The sequence below is a fragment of the Clupea harengus genome, chromosome 7 (genome assembly GCF_900700415.2).
Source record: "Clupea harengus chromosome 7, Ch_v2.0.2, whole genome shotgun sequence".
NCBI classification, from domain to species: Eukaryota; Metazoa; Chordata; class Actinopteri; order Clupeiformes; family Clupeidae; genus Clupea; species Clupea harengus.
In genome coordinates this window covers 1,357,878-1,380,927 of record NC_045158.1, presented here as the reverse complement: position 1 = coordinate 1,380,927, position 23,050 = coordinate 1,357,878, and the positions used below count along the sequence as shown (strand labels likewise).

General features: G+C 45.7%; 1 protein-coding gene across 7 annotated transcripts in view; it reads left to right on the top strand.

Annotated features, from left to right (window-relative positions):
- The window catches only part of sema6a (sema domain, transmembrane domain (TM), and cytoplasmic domain, (semaphorin) 6A), an 86,090-nt gene that overhangs the window by 24,756 nt on the left and 38,284 nt on the right, over positions 1-23,050 (top strand). For 6 of the 7 annotated variants that reach the window (XM_031570087.2, XM_031570086.2, XM_031570084.2 and 3 more), the window contains exons 2-6: positions 11,339-11,478; positions 12,523-12,640; positions 19,261-19,321; positions 21,045-21,107; positions 21,648-21,749. In XM_031570087.2, coding sequence (XP_031425947.1) covers positions 11,379-11,478; positions 12,523-12,640; positions 19,261-19,321; positions 21,045-21,107; positions 21,648-21,749 — 444 coding nt within the window. In that variant the 5' untranslated portion in view covers positions 11,339-11,378. The remainder of the gene's footprint in view (positions 1-11,338; positions 11,479-12,522; positions 12,641-19,260; positions 19,322-21,044; positions 21,108-21,647; positions 21,750-23,050) is intronic. The other variant, XM_031570085.2, reaches the window with a different exon arrangement.

The following is a 23,050-nucleotide window of genomic DNA, read 5'->3' as shown; positions in this document are numbered from 1 at the left end:
TGTATTTGTCGTTTTTTGATGAATTGAGCCATATGACTTCTGGAATATTCTCTGAACGCAAACTAGTGACTCCAAAGGCACAGGTTGAGTCTGCTCAAGAGTATTCTCAGGGGACAGAAGGGGAGGGTTGTGTTTTGTGGTGTAACTCTAGTCAATAGCATGCATAATTAGCGTCATGCATAGTTACGTTTACAATTACCTTGTGGAGAGGAGGCCCTCTCTGTGCAATCATGCATGCTGTTGTGTTGCCTCTGGAGCTGAATTACTTTTGCACAAGGTATCCTCATCAGCAAGACACAGGGGGGGGGGCTCATTAGGCCTTGATTGGTTCGACTTTTTTGGGAGGGCAGGGGTTTAGTGAGAAAAAGAGATAGAACCAGGGGAGGGTGGTTTAATATGCCAAATCTGAAATGGTGAACTTCCATAATATTAGACAAAAGATTATTCAGGGGTCTGCTGCTTGTCTTTAGAGGAGAAGCCTTGAGTTTCTCCATCTCTTCTGTTCTGTTCACTTATTAACAGAAACAGGAAACGGCACGCACCCTTTTCCTATTAGGGTAGAATCAGAGGTCATCACCCTATAAGCACTTTTCAAATTTCTATTAAACACAGAGGGTGACATTTAAATAACACAGGTGTGCAGTGTAATGGAGTTTCTGAGACTGCTCTCAAGAGATACACAGCACTGTTTTACTCCAAGGAGCCCTCTCCTCTCCTCTCCTCTCCTCTCCTCTCCTCTCCTCTCCTCTTTGAAAGTTCTACAGAGACTCACACGTGGCTTGATCTATAGCAGGCGTGGGTTCTACAGAGACTCACACGTGGCTTGGTCTATAGCAGCCGTAGGTGTGACAAGACCTAAACAAATGTCTCAAATTAGACGTGCTGGAATGTTACCTTATAAACATTATATGCATCATCATATGTTAATGTAAACTTTTTTTGACGAAGGCATGTACTATTTCTGACTTCATTCCACTGATTCACTCTCTTACTTTCCAACTAATTGTGTGTGCCTTGCTTTTTGAACATGTGTGTGTGTGTGCGTGTGTGTGTGTGTGATATGATTCCTTTTGAGTTTTTCTAATTCTCTTTGTGAATGGAGGAGTGTCTGTCATTCTCTCTCTCTGTCACCTCGCTGGCGCGCCCTCGCTCGTGTCGTTGGAAACAAAGGGCCCACAGCTGTCAGCTGAGAGCAGCAGGAATCTGTGGCATCTGAAGTTGTGCTCTGAGGTGATGGAGGAGTCCTGAACGTGCCTGAGACAGAGAGAGAGAAAGAGAGGGAGGGAGAGAGAGAGAGAGAGAAAGAGATAGATAAAAGCAGGGAGAAAGAGAGAAGTTGTGCTCTGAGGTATTTAGGAGTCCTGAACGTGCCTGGCGCTATGGCATACGGTCTCACAAGCGTTCACAACCTCACGTTGCAGTGAAACATTAGTTTGTGTGGGTTATCAGTGTATTAGCTACACGTAAACCTACAAAAAAAAAGATACAAGAAAACCCCACAATTTTTAGCACATTTTAGTGGGTACATTCATAAATTAATAGAGATGTTTAAATACACCCACCTTGCATAAGTAATATAATAGTGAGATATATTAAGTCAACAGTATATTGTAATAATTGTGTAGGCCAGCACTATAGCTCTTGAAGAAAATTGGTGCTGAACCAAGATATTTATTCCTTTGAAGAAAGCTTTTATGGAGGGTATGGCCATTTGACAAAATTAGGCACCCTACTGGGTGGACCACATTTGAAATGACAGTCGAATTGAGTGTGAAAGCCTGCTGTCTCTTTCAAAGAGTGTGTATGGCTGTGCTCTAGGAGGTCTCGAACCTGTGTGCTGTGTGTGTATGGCTGTGCTCTAGAACCTGTGTGCTGTGTGCATGATTGGTGTGCTCTCTGTTTGTGGCTAAAGTGGCTCCATTCTTTCCTGAGCTGCTGAAATGGTAATTTCCTACAGTGAACATGAGTCATTGGTGTGAGCATGTAAAGCATAACCCAGGCCTCCACTCAAAAGGTCTATGCACTCTAACACTGCAGGCACATTTCGAGAAGTAGTTTCAATTGGAATGTTTAGGGGTTGAATGGAGAAGTGATCTCCATCTCCGCCTCCACTCTTTGTACAACTGTATTATTCTCAGTGGCAAAAACATGTTCCAAAATAAACCCTGTTTTTTTTTCTCATGTGCGTTTTCCAAAAAGCCTGCTGGTGCTGTAGCAGGGGAGTGAGCACCAGTGAGGGTGTGACCAGGGTGTGTGACCCACTTCCTACGGACAGGTGGAAACTCTTCTGTATGTGCTGCTATTTGTCTTGATGATGCAGTAAGGGAATCACATTCACAAAGAGAAATACACACAGTATACCTACCTATCAGAATAATATGCGCAAGGCCAAACAATAATTCAAGCAGTAGAACTTAGCAGTATCAAGGCTATATTTTTTTTACTCGCCTGCTAGTGGTATTTATTTGTTTTCTCAAATATATTTAGTGCACTGAATATACATCCTTCCTCTCAAGAGATATCTCACTATATATCATCTATAGATTTGTGTACAGGCCACTCAGGCTAGTGTTTTTGTTAATGTTTTATGTGTGTGGAGGGAGGCCCAGAAGGCTCCGTGACTGGTGGCGGAGGATGGAAGCTGCTGTGCCTGCCCAGCTCTGGCGTTTGTGTCTCTGTGAATGTGCCCATGAGCCCCCTGAGCAGGGCATCCAATTAGGGCCAGACCCGCCACGTGATCAGAAGAGCGGGTGCCTCTGGAGCTCTTGAAGCCTGTTCAGACACCTTCAGGACTCATGTTGGCCCTTCAAGTGCGCTTTGCCTCAGACGGCACTTTACTACAATATTGGCTTTGAGATGCATTATTAATTTGCCTGGCAGGGGAGACCGTTTTCATCCATTCACTGGAGTTTCACTTCATTTTATGTGGAGAGGAGACGACAGATCACTAAGTCAGTGGGGGGAAAATATGGAGCTTCTTGCAGTGCAGATTTCAGCATTCCATAGATGGAGTTAACGTGCTAAAACTAAAAATATAATATTGGCTTTGAATTTGGAAGGTTTTTTTTTTTTCCACTGTTGTTGTTTATTGTGTTTCTGAAGAGGATGCCAGAGCCATTTTGTCTGTGTACTGCTTAAACTCAGGTCCATCAACAGATTAGTGGTATGCTCGTTTAGAGCAGATTGCTCCAGCCTTTTGCCGGCAAGCTGTCTCGTAGGCGTAGGTGTTGTGACTGCTGGTGTTCCTGTGTGCGAGGCCACTGCTGATTGTGACTGATAATCATAGCCCAGTACAAAAGCACCTCCATTCATATCTGACAAACCTATAGTGTACTCTAATCATATGAATTGCTATCATGTAGACCGAAATTACCTAATGGGCGCTTTGAAAGAAAGAGAGCCTGGGAAAAGCACTAGATATACTTTTACAAATTAAATATTTGCTTTTCAAAAGTGGACCTTTGTCAAATATGTGTATATCAGTGCAATGCACAGATCACTAATACTGCCCATTCACCCTAATGTGTTTATAAACCGGCAGAAATGATTTCAGCTTTTCATATGTTGTGCTTTTCTCTCTCTAAGGAGCTTTATAGAAGCAGGTACGATTACTTTTGTAAATGTACACTTGGAGTTGATTCTTGTAATGTTGTCAGTAACATTAGAGGTGCTTTGGTAACACAAGCAGATCGTACTTCCTCCCGGGTAACACTGGTTGGCTACAGAGGATCAGATTACGGGCATATTGTTTCCTAGAGATTCAACCAGACTGTCCTCACACTGCAGTCTTAACCAAGGAGCCCACTACTGCAGGGTCCAAAGACACACTGCTGGGATTATTAGGATGACATCTCTTTTGAGAACAGATGTCTGCTTTAACTGCAAGCAGCCATGGTGAATATTCATTCCATATGGAGGTTTTCACTCAATCAAGCAATTGGATCATCAAGTAGCGTTCATTTCCCTTGGCTTTTACATGTCAGAAACACTGATGCAACTGTGTGTGTTGTTAACCCTTCAAAAGAGTGGGATGGCTAAATTGCGTACAGCCATATCATTTCACATTCTAAAAAGGTTCTTGTTTAGTTGTAGGTGCATGGATTTAATGATGATGTTTGCAACATTATGTAGAGGCAAAAATAGCTGTAGTAAATAGCAAAACTATTCTGTAAAGCCAACCTTTCTCAGTTTGATAGGGCTGCAACATTTGTAATCATTTCTCTAATGTTCCCTATTACATTCACTAATGTCATTTTTATGGTAGGATAATATTTGTCAATCACGTTCGGAAAAACAAACTTAGAATGTTTCCATTGAGTTTGTTTGTTCCATGAATGTTTTTGGAACATTTGTAGCCTCATACACACGTTCTCACAATGATACATCAGAGTGTTTGCGTCTAACATTGTGAGAACTTCTAGGGAATTGTACATACTGTAATGCTGTCCAAAGGTTCCCTGTTAGCGGAGATGCTATGAGGATGGGGGTGTGCTTGAAGGGACCCACAGAGAGCAGGGAACCCCCATGAAATTATACAACGATGTATGATATATAGGGGGTCCAGGCACGCGGCTCTGTAAAGCGCCTTGAGACAATTTTATTGTTTTGGCGCTATATAAATAAAATGGAATTGAATATATATGAATTTATAGAATGATGTATGATATATATATATATATTTATAGAATGATGTATGCATTTATAGGATGATGTATGATATAAATGAATTTATAGAATGATGTATGATATAAATACATTTATAGAATAATGTATGATATATATGAAATTGTAGTTAAGCTTCTGTTTCTGCGCCTAAAACAATTTCAGTAGAACATACTGCAACTACCACTACAACTGCTGTTGGTGCTGATGTTATATGTCAGCACAGTACCCTTGTCGTGCTTGAGTGTGTGTCTTTGCTGTTCGCTGGTGTGTTGCTTGTTCATTTCATTTTGACCTCTTATCACTTTTGCATATGAGTAACTGCCGCATAATTTAATACACTTGTTAAAAATGCATGCTTCAGATTCTGCAGTGCTTGTATGGGTGTGGCCCTCATCCAGCTTTACTGCCGTAGCATCACCGGACCGTCCCACTTCAGTAGTTTTAGTATCTCTTCTATGTTTCTGCTCTAAATCTCTAAGTGCTCTTTAGTTTCTCCTCACAGTGGAGCCTGTGAAGAGTCCTGGAGCGCTTCACCCCATAGAGAAGGTCTAGGTAGAACAGCATATTTGTGACTTATTTTCATACGTTTACTGATCGCCATGCTGATCAAATCTGAGACGTCTGAAGACACAGGGCTGTATTTGTTTTTGTCTGTTTATTTGTGTGCTGACTATAAATGAATGTGCAGTTTGTAAGGGTAGCACAGTTTGATGTGAGCCTATAAGCCTTAGAAATGCCCAGAGATGTTAAGGAGGCTCAGATAATGGCATTAATGCTTTTTTCTGTCTAGCAGAGACCAGTGTCTCCCTGCAGATTTCACATTCCGTTTTTAATTAAATCTAGCAGATGATTTGTGAGCAATTGGAATGCAAGATTGATACGCAGACCAAAGGGAGTGGGCACACAATGGCTCCCTGCTCTCCATCTTATCATCAAGGTTTGTAGCGCCCGCTCCATCTCAGTGCTACCCTACCCACCACACCACAGGGGCTGATTAAGTTGTGTCGCCGCGTGATTGACAGCTCTGGGAAAGGTTCTGATATTTAAATGTGCGACCTCATTCTTTTTGGTGGGCCAATCTCGTGTGCGGCATTTGGGGGCCTTTCAGAAGTGATTTTTACAGACAAAGACAAGAAGCAGCGCTTTCATCGCACAGCTCAACTGTACGCTTCTGTTATGGGAAACCAAATGGAAATCGATGTGAAATGAAAGATGAAGTCCAAGAGGAAAAAAAGGGAAGACTGTGAAACAGAAATATTACAGCGGATCCAGCTGTTTGAGAATTGAAGAATCCGTGGCAGTGACACTGAGAACAAGCACGGTATAATTGGATATAGGATTGTGGCATTGACGTATCTTTGATTCTGTCTGGCACCTCCAGCAGACAGAGCATTGTGTTGGTTTCTCTTGCACCTCTGGTTTTCCCCACTGTCGTTAATTGTCTTTAGAAAGTTTATTAGATTGTATTAGATTCAACATTATTGTCATTGTACATGCCCTGTTAGTGTCTAACCAGAAGGGCAAAATAATAGTATCATTTACAGATAAGTGCAGGTATAAGTAAGTACCACAGTATAAGAGCTGTTATATCTTACAGTATGTACAATGTTAGTGACAGTGATGAGCAAAGTACTTCATATACAGATTATTATATATGTATAATATATTAAATATGTTATGCATCAAGGTGAAGGGGACAGATTTGGAAAGGGGAAGTGTATATATAGGCCTAAGGGTTGTCCAGAATAGGTTGTATGTAGGCTATAATATAAACAAATCTGGCAACCGCCATCCTGCATTGACACTGCCAGTGACAGCAGCATGTGCAGTTGGATTGACGATGTTAGACAGTGGCCCCTGGTTACTGATGAAGGTACCTTCATTGGATGGCAATCTTAACGTTTATTCAAATTTGACGTATTAGTTAAACATTGGTCACCACGGTAGCCAAAAATAAAGAATGGAGAAATCGGACCCCTTGAATCATCCATCACGTTTCAAGTGATGACGTGTAACACTGTACTAAGGTCTCTGTCCTGGATAGCTAGCATAATCATTCACCAGTTGCATTTAACCATTACAGAGCAGTTGCATTAGTACAAAAAATAAAAATATGAATTTCATTTCCTAGACATCATTGTCAAAAGTAGCGTCACATAGAAAGTAAAGGTACAATTGTAAACGTGTGAGGGCCGCTTGCATTCACACGCGCCACCACAGTAATGGCCACTTGTTTACTTTTAGTCCTTGGCTGGATTCATTTATAAATAATAGTGCTCTGAACAACGTGAGGGGTTCAGCATGTGCAAGAATGAGCAGTGCAGATCTAAAAGTACTGAGACCGGTCAGTAATGAGTGCAATAATGAGCAGTGCAGATCTAAAAGTACTGAGACCGGTCAGTAATGAGTGCAAGAATGAGCAGTGCAGATCTAAAAGTACTGAGACCGGTCAGTAATGAGTGCAAGAATGCTTAGCGCTGTGGTATGGAGTGGAGTTGAGCAGAGTCTCAGCCTCAGGGCAGAAGCTCTTCCTGAGTGTGCTGCTGGTTAGGGTGGGATGCATCCGTGACCATGCTTGTTGCCCTGCCCAGGCAGTGTTCTCAATATCGGGCAACTGGGTGCCGGTCATTTGGGTATCAAGGTATTCCATTGGGCCAGCTGCCATCCTTATATTCACCCTGCTCAGGGTGGGGCAAACATCCAAGGTGGAAAGTGAGAGGGGCAGTTCACCCAGGTGGAAGATTCACTTTGATGGTGACCTCCTTGTTTCCCCAGTCAGGGAGGGAGGGAGGGGGTCACAGAAGTGGGTAGTTTGAAGTCTTTGATGGTATGTATGCCTTACCAAATCCTCTTCAATCCTCTGTTTGTGTGCTTTGCCCTGGCCTGAGTGAACTCCTTTTCATCCAGGGCTTCTGTGACAGGCGATGTAGACTGGTGGTATTTTAATTATGGCTGAGTCTCTTGGCTTGCCCTCACATCTCTAGCCCAGTTGAGACTCTTGTTTGCAGAGAGAAGTGGGGGTGGGGTGGAAGGATGGATGGATGGATGGATGGATGGATGGATGGATGGATTGATGTACTGGGACTTTGGGTCACCATTAGATCTACTCAGTGGAAGAGCTGGCCAGTATAGTGTTGATGAGAGCGAGTGTACTCTGAGAGAGTTGGACCCTGTTAGATAATTGCACATGATCAAGGCTTCTCTCCATTAGAAAGTAACAGCACTGCACTCTGTGAAGTATAGAGTTGTATTCTGTGAGAGACTAGGCTCTGACAAAGGGTGGTTGTTGTAAGAGATCGATATGTTACTATTTTTGGACTTACTCTGTGAGTGAGGAGTGACAATAGAACACGAACAAGGGAACCGAGATCTCTGATAAGAATTGCTCCTTTGAGAGCTCTGGCGATGTGAACAACTGGCCTTGGGGGTGAACTCAGTCTAAATCTCTTTAGCAGTTTAGTTTTAATTGCATTTAGCAGCTAGACTCCCACACGGATATGCGTCCTTAAATCCTTCTCCCCATTACCTGCTCTGCTCCTTCTTTCTCTCCTTCTTGCTCTATCTGTTTCTCTTTCTCTCCTTGCTCTATCTGTCTCTTTCTCTCCTGCTTGCTCTATCTGTCTCTCTTTTTCTCCTTCTTGCTCGATCTGTGTCTCTTTCTCTCCTTCTTGCTCTATCTGTCTCTCTTTTTCTCCTTCTTGCTCGATCTGTGTCTCTTTCTCTCCTTCTTGCTCTATCTGTTTCTCTTTCTCTCCTTGCTCTATCTGTCTCTCTTTCTCTCCTTCTTGCTCTATCTGTCTCTTTCTCTCCTTCTTGCTCTATCTGTCTCTTTCTCTCCTCCTTGCTCTATCTGTCTCTTTCTCTCCTTCTTGCTCTATCTGTTTCTCTTTCTCTCCTTCTTGCTCTATCTGTCTCTCTTTCTCTCCTTCTTGCTCTATCTGTCTCTCTTTCTCTCCTTCTTGCTCTATCGGTGTCTCTTTTCCTGGGCTGGTGTGTCCACCTCTCTGTTGAGAGTGTGTGTTTGGTCTGGCCGGGCTGATGTGATCAGGATCCCCACACTGGGGGAGCCACAGGGAACTGAATGCTAAATGATTGGCCTGTCAGTCTCCAGCTCTCCAGCTGAGCGGACTGCTAGACTCGCCCTCTCCAGGGTCTCTAAACCCTCTCCATGTGGACGTCCCAGAGACGCGGAGAGTGAGAGATGGAGACGAGGGGGTTTGTGGTCAGCTAATTGAGCTCCTGCCCCTTCTCCCAACCCATTAGCCAACAGTGTGTGTGTTGGTAGGGGTTAGTTCTTAGCTCCAAGTTATTCCTAAGCTTGTCTTGATAATATGATCATCATTAAAGGTAGTAATACGTTTAATCATGAACTCAAATTCTGGCCACAAACTACACTGTAAGCTGATCTTCATGGAATTTGGGGTGTTTTAGCACCTGACACAGTTTCAGATAGCATCTCTCTCTTTTTTTGATGTGTGTGTGTGTGTGTGTGTGTGTGTGTGTGTGTGTGTGTGTGTGTGTGTGTGTGTGTGTGTGATGGATGGTTTGTTGGTTGGTGAGGTGTCAGGTTGTTGTACTTCATGTACACCCTGCTGGTGATTGGTAGTGTCTCAGAGGCCACGATACAATACTATGGCGATATTACACTGGATCGTATTCTATCTTCCCACCTCTATTGGATTGTGAATCTTTAGATTAGATGTTTAATGATTAACATGTTGCCTCCAGCCTAGTTACGTACTCCTAGTTAAAGAGGATTCTGTTTTCCCCTTTTCCTGGAGGCCTTCTGTTTAATAGTTCCTCATCAGCACTCTCATTGACAGCACTTGGCAAAGCATACGAAAGAATTCCACTTCACCTCAAAAAGACTTTCCATGATGTCGAATGTTTGAGGACGTGGTGAGATTTGACAGTCGATACCTGGTAACCCGATATCTGGTTGTGTGCACACAAATTCCAGCTCTGTAATATTGACAGTTCAAGAGGGTTTTTTTGTTGTTGTTTTTTGATTTTGTTCAAAGTATGCCTCTGTGACACTGGACACAACCCTGTCCAGCCTAGCCCTGGCTCTGGCTCTGGCCCTGGCTCTGGCTCACTCACACTGTCCTTGCCAGGCCTGTATTTACAGTGAACTGCCTGTCGCCAGAGGAGATCTCGCATGTCTTGTTGCCAAGCCAGGTCATCAATCAGCTCCTCAGCAGCCCTGCCCCTGGAACAAAACAATCACAGCCAGCCCAGCCTCCGTGCTGCTGTGGAGAATCAAACCCTGTGTGTGTGTGTGTGTGTGTGTGTGTGTGTGTGGTACATCACCCCAGAACAGCCCAGCCTCCGTGCTGCTGTGTAGAATCAAACCCTGTGCTCGTACATCACCCCAGAACAGCCTCCACCACGCCCAGCTCCATATGCAGCGCCCCTTTTGATAACACAATTAGATTCAGACGCGGACAAAAGTCTAAGGACCAATGTGTTCTTAACAGTGTGTGCGTGTATGTATGTTGGTGTGTGTGTGTGTGTGTGTGTGTGTGTGTGGTTCAGGTAGAAAATGAACAGGCCTGGAATAGAGAAATGCTTTTCAGAACACTGGACTTGCAGGAGGTGTGTGTGTTTGTGTGTGTGCATGTGTACTGTGTGTGTGTGTGTGTGTGTGCGCGTGTGTGTGTGCGCATGTGTACTGTGTGTGTGTGTGTGTGTGTGTGCGCGCATGTGTAGTGTGTTGAAATTGTGCACCTAGGAAGCTGGAATGTGGGCCATTTTCCATCAAGGCTGTTTCCTTGGAGCTTTATTGGTGGCCCCTGCCTCCTGGTGAATCTGGCCATGAATAGTGTTTTCATTCCCCTCTGAATGGGAATCACAACTACATGGGAAGAACCCCCCCCCCCCCCCCCCCTCCCCCTCTCTTTCCTTCATACCTCCATCGCTCTGACTCCTCTTTTTCAGTGTCTCTCTCTTTGTCTGTTTTTTCTCTTGCTGTCTCTCCTCTCCTCTCCCTTTTCTCCCTCCTGTGTGTGTGTGTGTGTGTTGGCTCAGCAGTGTGGGGATGGGTCAGCCAGTGTTGTGTAGCGGTGAGGCGAACATTAACATGGAACTACGTAATACGGCATCCAGACCTGCTCAGTTCCGAATGAAGTCGAAAGAATAATTGAGCTAAAGTGGACTTAAACACTCATAGCTGATTGCGTTAGCACTGCACTGATTGTCTGCGGTGATTTGTGGGTGTAATTTGTAGCGACAATGCTCCAGAAATGTGGGCAGAGAATGAAAACATCAGCACACTCACAGGCTGCTATAAATCTATCTGGCAAATGAGGTTCTCCATCTGAAGGGGCTTGGAGATTGTCACTGTGACCGCTGCATGATTCATTCCCAACATAGTCCCCCCCCCCCGCCTGCCCCCGCCCCTTCATTAGGTAGTCCGATAACAGGTCACCATTTAAGGTTTATGTGATTATCTGGCCCGACACAGGTTGGTCACAACAGGTCTGTTTTAATCTCTGGTTATCGATTACTGACGCACGTTACGAGCACTAATCCAATGAGCCTGCTTTTTTGCTGGCAGGGCAGGACTGTGAGCTCAGTGCTCTATTCAGCAAATATGTATGCAGCACGCTGGGGTTGGCTCTCTGAAGTGAAGGAATAACATGGTGGTGTGTGTGCTTGTGTGTGTCTTTGACAGGTAGAAGTAGAGAGGTAGTCACGGAGCCTACAGCGCCACCATGAGGTCGGAGGCCTGGCTGCTGTCCCTCACCCTTCTGCAGGTGGCGGGAGCCGGCTTCCCTGAGGACACCGAGCCCATCAGTATTTCACATGGCAACTGTGAGTCTACACACACACACACACACACACGCACACATACATACACACACACATACACACGTATACGCACACATAGACAGCTCATTCACATGGCAACTGTGAGTGTACACACACACACACACACACACACACACACACATACACACGTATACGCACACATAGACAGCTCATTCACATGGCAACTGCGAGTATGCACGCATGGTCACGCACACACACACACATACAGTCCAAATGGCATTGTCTAGTCCCCATATGCAGACACACTCATGCTGTACCAGTGCAAACATTGACACTAATACACGCTTATGTGGAGCACATTTTCACGCACCATAGTGCCTAGGGGGCTATATAGCAGCAAATCATCCTCCTCCGTCTCCATTTCTCTCCTTCGTTTTCTGTGTAGTCCCTTTTTAATTCCCGTCTCCCCCTCTGTGTTTCCATCTCTCTTTATTGTCCCCCTTTCTCATATCTTCTTCCCCCTTATCTCTCTCTTTAATGTTCTCTTCTTCATCTAGTTTTTGCTCTTCTTTTGGGTCTCACGCTCTCTACCCCCTCTCTTTAGCTGTCTCTAGATATCTCTCGTTTCCTTATGTTTCTCTCTCTTTCTCTCCACTGTTGCTCTCTCTCTCGCTCTCCCTCTGCTCGCTCTCTCTCTCTCTCTCTCTCTCTCTCTCGCTCACACACGGGCCCTCTGCTTCTGGAATTGTAAATGTAATTTGGTGCTCAGGGAAACACAGTAAAAATGTGAACTTAAAATGGTATTTCAAATTGAGCCTTTCCCACATCAAAGGGTAATCCTTTCTCTTTTCTGTCCCAGCTCTGAGGCCTCTCTGTGCAAAACAGTATTCAATGACTTAGAGGAATCTGTGGATTCATATATGCACCATGCATCATTTCATTTACTCATTCATTTGTCAATGTCTGTCAAGATGTACCTTTTCCAGTAAACTGATGTTATCTGACTTCATGTGAAGCATTAACAGTATGCTTTACCTTTTCTCTCTACAAATTCTGATATCTGACTCTCTTCTTGTTATTTTTTAGATACAAAGCAATATCCTGCATTCGTGGGCCATAAACCGGGCAAAAACAACACGCAAAGACATAAACTGGACATTCAGCTGATCGTTATCATGAACCGGACCCTGTACATCGCTGCAAGGTTAGTTCCTCTTCCTATCTCCGGGCATGCTGGGATAGTTAGCCTAAGATGGAAGCCAGGAATTTGAAACACTTGACTATAGTTAAGTAGTAATTTGCAGTGCAAGAAACGAGATCTGAAAGAATATCAGTAAAAAACGATCTAGCCCAACGTGCTCTGTCTTCAGGGGTGGATTAGCCTGTGATATTGGCAGAGAGGGGTTGTGCTCTATCAAATGTAGAAGAGGAATCAGAGAAGGTGAGAGACGAGACCAAATGTATAGACAACTTCTAGAGTGAGAGGATGAGACTAAACCCTGGGGAGAAACGTCTGAGTCTGAGAGAGTCTGAGAGAGAACACTGGAGAGAGGGAGAGCAGTCAGAAAGATTGGATCATTCTGTATTCATTGGCCAGCCCACAGCGTTCCTTCCAGCTCCGACTGGATCCCGATATTCTGCTCTTCTGCTCCGACTGCCTGTTTAGCATTCTGGTCCCCACCTCTGTCTGGGTCCAGTCCAGTGTCACCAGTTAAAGGTGTATCTCTGGGTAACTAGTTAAAGGTGTATCTCTGGGTAACTAGTTAAAGGTGTATCTCTGGGTAACTAGTTAAAGGTGTAACTAACTAGTTAAAGGTGTATCTCTGGGTAACTAGTTAAAGGTGTATCTCTGGGTAACTAGTTAAAGGTGTATCTCTGGGTAACTAGTTAAAGGTGTATCTCTGGGTAACCAGTTAAAGGTGTATCTCTGGGTAACTAGTTAAAGGTGTATCTCTGGGTAACTAGTTAAAGGTGTATCTCTGGGTAACTAGTTAAAGGTGTATCTCTGGGTAACTAGTTAAAGGTGTAACTAACTAGTTAAAGGTGTATCTCTGGGTAACTAGTTAAAGGTGTATCTCTGGGTAACTAGTTAAAGGTGTATCTCTGGGTAACTAGTTAAAGGTGTATCTCTGGGTAACTAGTTAAAGGTGTATCTCTGGGTAACCAGTTAAAGGTGTATCTCTGGGTAACTAGTTAAAGGTGTATCTCTAACTAATTACCCAGAGTTACACCTTTAACTAATTACCCAAAGGTGTAACTAGTAGGCCAAAGAAGCATCACATTGTCTGGTCTCATGATGACTATCCCTTTCTGATGGATCAGTGGATCAATGACGATGAGGGGGGGGGGTGGCCCTGTGGAGACACACGAGATGGACCTGACACCCCCGATGTTATAGTACACATAACAGAATTAAAAAAAGCAAGCTTGTACTGGAGGGCTGCTGTTCTGGATACTGACTGTCTGCAGGCTTGCAGAGGGAGTGAGTGTGTGTGGATGTGTGTGTGTCTGTCCTGGTCTTTGCAGAGGGAGTGAGTGTGTCTGGATGTCTGGATGTGTGTGTCTATCTGTCCTGGTCTTTGCAGAGGGATTGAGTGTGTGTGGATGTGTGTGTCTATCTGTCCTGGTCACTGCAGAGGGATTGAGTGTGTGTGGATGGATGTATGTGAGTGTATCTGTCCTGGTCTTTGCAGAGGGAGTGTGTCTGGATGTGTGTGGATGTGAGTGTATCTGTCCTGGTCTTTGCAGAGGGAGTGAGTGTGTGTGGATGTGTGTGTGTCTATCTGTCCTGGTCTTTGCAGAGGGATTGAGTATGGATGGATGTATGCGTGTCTATCTGTCCTGGTCTTTGCAGAGGGAGTGAGTGTGTGTGGGTGTGTCTGGATGTATGAGTGTATCTGTCCTGGTCTTTGCAGAGGGAGTGAGTATGTCTGGATGTGTCTGGATGTGTGTGTGTCTATCTGTCCTGGTCTTTGCAGAGGTTACATGGTAATTATGAGCAACCTCCACAATTAGTTGATTTCATGAAGGGTTGTTGTGTGATGAAAGACGCAAATGTAAGTATCAAATAGGATTTTTTTACAGTGAAAATAATAACCCATGCTAAAGTTAAACCTTCAGCATATTAAGTACAGTAGAGCGAGAAAAAAAGACAGAGAGAGAGAGAATTCTTCCACATTAGCATATTTCCAGGCTATAATCCAGGGTTCCTCTAATCATCTGTAATGCTAATTGCATCCCCAAAAACGGGCTCTGTGTTAATTATAAAATTAGGTCATGTTTGTAGTGGCTTGTTTTGGTTCTTTTCCTCCAGTTGGTCCCCTGTGAGTTATGTTATCGTGGATGAGCTCTGTGTGTTTGGGGAAGTTTGGCAGTGCTGTTCGTATTCATTTCACTGGCCTAGTTGGGTGCTGCTGTTCGTATTCATTTCACTAGCCTAGTTGGGTGCTGCTGTTCGTATTCATTTCACTAGCCTAGTGGGGTGCTGCTGTTCATATTCATTTCACTAGCCTAGTGGGGTGCTGCTGTTGTTGTCTCAACTGTACACCTGAGACAGGATCCATTGGAAATACGCTGCAGTTCTAATTTCTCAAAAATCAGTCAGCAATAGACACACGCACACACACCACTTGTCTGTTGTAGAATCCCTGGAAGCTGTCTGGCTCCCTCATTGGGTCCCCATCTCCACCTCACCTCAGGGGGTGAAGGCTGATGAGGGAGGATTAGGAGGGGAGGTGGTGAGGGTGTCTGGTTCTAAAGAGAGTGATCATTTGGGTTGGGGGATCATGGGGGAGCACGTTGACTCTTCAGCACTGGAGCGAGTGGGCTGATTTCATTTTTATATATCCCTGTCTCAAGCTCTCTTTCTCTCCGTTACTTTTTTATAATCTCTTTTTCAATTTTTCATATCCCCCCCATGCACTTTCTTTATCTCTCCCCCTCTGCTGTGTCCTCTTTCACTCTCTTCCACTCTACCTCCTTCCTCTTCCTCTTTCTCTTTCTCCTGTGGCACTGTGCGGAGAGAGGGGAAGGCAGTGTGCAGAGGTGGATCAGACAGGCTGGCTTAAGTATAGTTAAGATCTCTGGTTGTGCCAGCCTCCAGCCGCAGTGCCAGCTAGGGCGAGCAGGCAGGCAGGCAGGCAGGAGCCAGCGTGTAACCCCAGCATGGCACAGCATGGCATTCCTCTGCCCTGGCAACGGCAACCCACCCATACCACTTCCCACAAGGCAGCTCTGCTTGGTGGGCTAGAGATTAAAGGCTTGTCAAACACAAGAACAGTCAGAAGATTACAAATAACCAAAAAAAAATGATATTAATGTTGTACCTTAGTACCTTTTACAATGTCAAAGCGACTTTGGGTATATAGAAAAGCGCTATACAAAATTGAATTATTATTATTATTATTATTATTATTATTATTATTATTATTAGCCTGAAGGGTAGTCATTCTGATCACTAGTAAAGTGAAAATAAGTCAACAGACAAGTGGTGAAGTGGGCACACGGAGACGTCTGGCCACGCCGCTGATGAGCGGAGATGTACCAACACACACAAGAGAGATGGAGGGAGGGAGGGAGAGCAGTGTGGAATGAAGAGACAAAATAAAGGAGTGTGTAGATAAATGAGGGATCCGTGGGGAAGGAGCTTTGGGGCGGTTTCTCCGGAGGCCACATGAGTCGCAATTATTCTGTCAGCTCTGAAATCCTGTTAATGCTTCGTTTATGATGCGGATTACACTTCCTGTGCCTCCTATACGGCCCACTATCCACCCTCCACCCCCCCCCCCCAACGGTGTTATGTGAGTGACAAACACACAATGTGTGTGTGTGTGTGCGTGTGTATGTCTCACTTTGTGTATTTGTGTGTATGGGTGTGAGAACGTGTGTGTGTGTGTGTGTGTGTGTGTGTGTGTGTGTGTGTGTGTCTGTTTATTCCTTTTTTGTGAAGGGTTCCCATACAAAATGTAAATGAGAGTGCTCTTTGGAATGAGGAGAGGGCAGGAACAAGGGCAGAGACAGGGGCTAGCGGCAGGATTACCATCCCCCATGGCAGGGTGCCCGCTCTGGGCCCTCATCATGCCATTCATCCCTCGCTGGGCTCCTCTCGCTCCCTCGGCTGCACTGGAGAAAGAGCCCGAGTCTGGGGGAGACAAACAATGCGGAAGAGTTGGGGGGCCCTCACCCACACATGATCTAGTCTTGAAGAGGGGTTAGTGGGGGAGTTAAGGGCTACGGGAAGGGGTACCTCCATTTTGTGACAGGTAGGTGTGGACTGCATACTAATCTGGCCCTCCCTCCCCCCGCACCCTCCCCGGGAGTAATTGTCCCACAAAAGAGCCACCAGATGGACGCCACTAGCCCGAGCTTGCCCACGGAAAGAAATGGGGTGTTATGAAAACGACATTCTTTCTCAACAAAGACCCCTTTTCTCCTCCGGCCCGGCCCGGCCCGGCCGCCCCAGTCCCCTCCTCTCTCCTCCACGGAGCCCGGCTCCCCTCCCCTCCCACACTCCAGACTCTGCGGGTGGAGACGCTGCCTCTCACCTCCCCTCTCCGGAGCCTCTGTGCCTGCCTGGGGCTCCACTGTGCTAGGGCCACAAGAGTGCAGAGGTCCTGCAGTCATGGGGGGGATGGGGATGGGGAGGCCAGACGCTGCGGAGTGACGCCGGGACTGAAAGTATCACTCTGGTTTATTTGCTCACAGTGCCAGAGGAAGCCCCCAGGCCTCTCTGTTTGCTTAAGCAGAGCTCTGATTTGTTCACTCGGACAAAACAATGTTGTAGTTTGCAGGGTTTAGGGTGGTCGGGGTGGTTGGTTGGGGGGGGGGGGGGGGTTGGGAGCTAGGAGAAGCAGGGGCAGCCTGATTGGGAGTGTCGGTGTGTTTGGCTGGATTTGTGCCGAGGGGGTGCTGGGCTGGGCGGACAGGCGTACGGAGGCTCGGAGCGGCGATCGATGTTAGCACAGGTGCGGGGCGCCAGCGGCCGCTGTTTACTTGAGCCGTCTCCTCCGCATTGTTCTGTCAGGATGTTTGCGTTACGCTTCACTTGGCTTGGCTTGGCTTCATCTTATCTCTGGGCTGCTTGTTGCTCTGAGGGAATGCTTGATTGTCTGAGTTTGGGGGAAATCTAACTCCGGTCCCAGTAGCGTGTGAACAGGCCCAGAGCAGAGACTTCAGCGTGGTGTGTGTGTGTGTGTGTGTGTGTGTGTGTGTGTGTGTGTGTGTGTGTGTGTGTGTGTGTGTGTGTGTGTGTGTGTGTGTGTGTGTGTGTGTGTGTGTGTGTGTGTGTGTGTGTGTGTGTGTGTGAGTTTAATTGAGCTACATCAGGCTCTGCCACTGTCTTTTACTCAGGGATGTGAAGGGCCTCTTACCACATGGTACAGGAACACACTCTGTCTAGAATATCTGAAAACAAAACAAGAACCATCACATACTAGAAATACCTCTTATCTTCTTTACTCTTTCTTTTCTAAATCTATGGATAAGGACCTGTCCTGTTCCTACTGATTAAAGCTTGCCATTATCTCTCCTTTTCTCATACTCTCACTCTCTCTCTCTCTCTCTCTCTCTCTCTCTCTCTCTCTCTCTCTCTCTCTCTCTCTCTCATTCCTCTAAATGGGTCTGGTTCTGTTTGGTAAGTGTTTGGATCAGTAGCAGTAGCATGGCAGCATCAGAATCAGCCCGAGGCAGTAAGGTGAACTTCTGTACACAAAACCCAGCCAGACTTCCGAATAGCCTCCATTGCAGACATATTACAGATAGATTATGCAATGGCCTTTGGCTCTGAAATTTCATCTACTTTGTAGCCCTCTGAATTCCAACTCAGTGTGTTAATTAGCTGTGCAGCTGTATAGAGGCACGGTGGCATATTTCTCCATTTTACCCAACTCAGATTAACAAAGAGCTAAACTAATATTACATTCACAACAGCCACAGAAGCTCAGCAAGAGATTGGCTGATGTACAAATTCAAGGATCGCTCTCCCTCATCCGCCCAATTCCCTTTTTTTGATTAATTACCCAATTTTGGCTGCAGCTCTGATAACATAATTTTGAAGAGTTTGGGTTGTGTGTGTGTGTGTGTGTGTGTGTGTGTGTGCCTGTGCGACCCTGGGTAAACCTAAAGTGGATTCAATTGCTGAAATTGCTGCTCATCCTCAACTTTATTCAATTTGGTTAATGGAAGCACACAGGATGTGAACAGGTTAGCAGCCTTAATTAAAACAACGTTTGGAGGCACACTGATTAAAAGCAAAACACAGACCACAATCTTGAACAATTAAAAGCATGAGTGTTTTGCTTTTTCTTTTTTTTTTCTCTCTGCAAAAGCTCTGCTTGCTGCTTCTGTAAACAGACCTGGGTTTCCTAACAGTGCTTCCCTTTGGTGTTCGAGGGCACCCACATGCCTGGAACCCCTTGAGTTTATGTGGACCATATGTTAGGAGGAAACCTGCATACAACTTAGAACACATGAGTCTTGTCTGTGTTTTAATGAGTGTTAGTATAGATTTCCTGTGCTTGAACGCCATGCTTAATTGAGCTGAACAGCGCAGGATGACTTGGCACTAACTGCCCCCCCGCCCCTTTACAGGGAACAAAGGTGCCTTTGTCCGAGTGCCTGGCCACTTAAAACCTTTGTTGACTGTTTCTGTCTAACGGGCTGTGGCTGTGGCAGTGGCCGTGGCAGTGCACTGTGTTGCATTTCCCTGGCCTGTCAAGAGTAGGCTGTGTTGGACAAGCACCAACACGTCAGTTATGTTTTCTCTTTTGTTTCCGAGAACCACGGCACCTAACAAAGCACGTACTGTCTCCCGTGTGTTTCCTGCAGGGATCACATATACGCGGTGGACATCGACACAGCCAACAGCGAGGAGATCTATTTCAGCAAGGTGAGTGCTCGCGTCTGCCCCACACACACGCCCCACCCTTCCCCCCATACACTTGTGATCCTGCACCGCCTCTAATTACCTGGCAGCCAGGCAGCCCCCCCCCCACCACCCCCACCCCCACCCCTATCCAGTACGGTCTGGCAGGAGACCCACTGCACGCTGACCCTGCTAAGCTCATCATCCTATCAGGATTCAAGCACCATGCGTCATCTTCCTTCAAAAGCACAACAGAGGAGGAGGCTGCAGATTTATGCGTAGGCTACTGGATATGTAACCAGCCCTTTAGCCGTCCACTTCCTGTCCTGTCCTGTCCTGCCACTGCAGAGGACAAACACGAGAGTGGACGAGGAAATGGACCACAGGAAGGACGGGCAGATTAAGGATCAGAAATCACTGACAAAGCAAAGCTGCGACTTCAGTAGAAATATTTGCCTTAGAAAGGGCATCTGTGCTGTTGCATGAGCAGTAATGCAATGGAATTCAATCTCCCTGACACATGTCTGCATGAATACATCTCACTGGGTGGATATCCCCCATGAATAATGAATGATGATAGAACTTATAACCATGAAGAAACAGTCATCCTGAAAGCACGTAAAGGATGGAAATGTAATCCAGTCCAGTTTAGTATGAGTGTTTTTGTCAATGAGCTCTTCAGTCCTAGGCCTTAATCCTCACCTGGGACGTCTGCCCAGAGAGTATGTTATCATAGTAGATTTATCATTTATCCCTGTACCATGCCAGGGTTTGATGCTTGCCTGTGAATAAACAGAACTATCTGTAAACAACTGGACCAACATATCGTACAGAGATGATTACATGAGCTCAACATACGTACAGAGATGAATACATGAAGACAACATACATACAGAGATGAATACATGAGGACAACATACATACAGAGATGAATACATGACCTCAACATACATACAGAGATGAATACATGAGCTCAACATACATACAGAGATGAATACATGAGCCAACATACATACAGAGATGAATACATGAGCACAACATACATACAGAGATGAATACATGAGCACAACATACATACAGAGATGAATACATGACCTCAACATACATACAGAGATGAATACATGAGCCAACATACATACAGAGATGAATACATGAGCACAACATACATACAGAGATGAATACATGAGCACAACATACTGTACGTACAGAGATGAATACATGAGCACAACATACATACAGAGATGAATACATGAGCTCAACATACATACAGAGATGAATACATGAGCTCAACATATCGTACAGAGATGAATACATGAGCACAACATACATACAGAGATGAATACATGAGCACAACATACTGTACGTACAGAGATGAATACATGAGCACAACATACATACAGCTCAGGAGCAGAATGATTCAATCATGTACCAGCATAGCTGGGTGTGAGCTCCTGTTTCACACACACACGCGCACACGCGCACACACACACACACACACGCGCGCGCGCGCACACACACGCACACACGCGTGCACACACACACACGCACACACACGCGCACACACACACACACACACACACACAACCTGGAGAATGGCAGATAAATGGCTGACCTTTGAAGTTGGGGGGCTGGGATGACATTTGGGGGGGTTGTGGGGATGAGGGATGCTGTAAATCAAAGGTGTTCTGCTGGAGCTGGGGCCATACAGCAGATCTGCATTGATCCGCCATCGATCTCCTCCCCACAGAAGCTGACTTGGAAGTCCAGGCAGGCGGACGTGGACACCTGTCGGATGAAGGGGAAGCACAAGGTATTCTAGGAAGTTTGTTTTTAAATTCACTTTGACAGCTGTCATGTTTCAACATAGCTTTGCAGTTTTTAAAAACTGACATTTAATTTCAGTATGTATATATTCAGGGATGGCTGAATTATTTAGAGGAGAGATGTTTCCTGGCCATGAAACTGATATGTTTGAAGTTCTCTAACCTAACTGCAGTGGTGTAATGCATTGTGGGAAAGCAAACACATAATGGATGAGTAAAATAATGAGGAGGGATGTGTTGCCATCAGGGATGGTGGGGGCAGGGGTGAGATGTAGGGTAATCTTCAGGGGATTAGAGAACACATGCACACACTGTACACACTTTGTTTACGGCTGCCCTCCCCTCCACTCCACTCCAACACTGCAGCATAGCGAGCATCCCCTTCAGGACTGATTGTCTGGTGTCGAGAAGAAAACAACAGTGTGTAATGGCTTTCTAGTATAGATTACTATCATTCAAAAGTGCTGTGTGTAAAATCTATGAACAAGACTTAAGGGTTTTATTCTTTTTTGCTTTTTGCTTCAAAGGATGAATGCCACAATTTCATCAAGGTGCTCCTGCAGCAGAATGAGGATACGCTGTTTGTGTGCGGAACCAACGCATTCAACCCCTCCTGTCGCACTTACACGGTAATCACATCGCATCCAAACTCACCATACACGCATTCAACCCCTCCTGTCGCACTTACACGGTAATCACATTGCATCCAAACTGACCATACACGCATTCAACCCCTCCTGTCGCACTTACACGGTAATCACATCGCATCCAAACTCACCATACACGCATTCACTCAGCCCTTCACACACACATACACATACACACACACTATCACCTCCACTTGACATGTGTGCTCATCTTTCCAACCCAATGCCTCTACCTGCTTAGACACACACACACACACACACACACACACACACACACACACACACACACACAGAAACATACCTTCATAGTCCAGCCCTTTCATTCGGGGGGATGTGTGAAACATGCGGAACACAAACAAGTCTCTGCGCCGTTACGCACCGTGTCCAAAAGCCCGAGCTCCAGTGACGGGCACTGATGGATGGGCTTGTCAGCTCCTCCATGCCTGATTGAGCCTGCAGGTGTGCTGCCAATGTTTTCTCTCCAAACACACACAGAGGCCCAGGTCAGGAGAGAGCGGAGGTGCAATTAGCAGAGGTGCCTGTCCTGAAGAAGAATGTCTTCTCTTATGACAGGTCCTTTGGCTGTGGTGGTAGGAGCTGAACACAGAGGAAATAAGAGGCCTCACTGGGGGGGGGGGGGGGGGGTCAGGACACACTGGCTTTTGAGACGGTGCAGACAGACGGTGCAGTTGTGTGGAAGGAATCCTTTGACACGCGCTAAAGATTTCTACAGGTCAAAAGTCTACAGGCTAAACTACAGGAGACAAGCTCAAGTGATTTTCCTTTTTCAATGCCACGTCTGTTTTTACTTGTCATATTGTTCCGCATTCAGCTTCTGCTTTCACCCATGGCAGGTGTGATAGTGAGGTAATGGATGACTTTCAAAGATGGAATGGACATCTTCACGCCGTAAGGACAAAACAGGACATTCTGGTTGGAGTTCTGACAGGTTAATCAGATGAGCAGTAGTTATGAAGAAAGTCACCTCCCTTTCCCCAATACAATGCTGGTGGATATATATGACTGCAACCTTGGAGTTTTTAGAGGCAAACGGGAACAGTAGATTGATTATTAGAGCATAATTATTGTTGCTAAACTGTAGTATGGAGCCACGTGTCTTTTATCACACAGAGGGGAAGGGCAGCTCCCAGCACTATGGAGCTTGAAGTGAGGCAGGCAGGCAGGCAGGTTAGTAAAAATAGCCCTGAAGCTGACCTTGGAGACCCGGTTCACCAGCAGGCTGCTCCTGGCTCATTCCCACGGGGCCTCCTCACCCTCTGTGT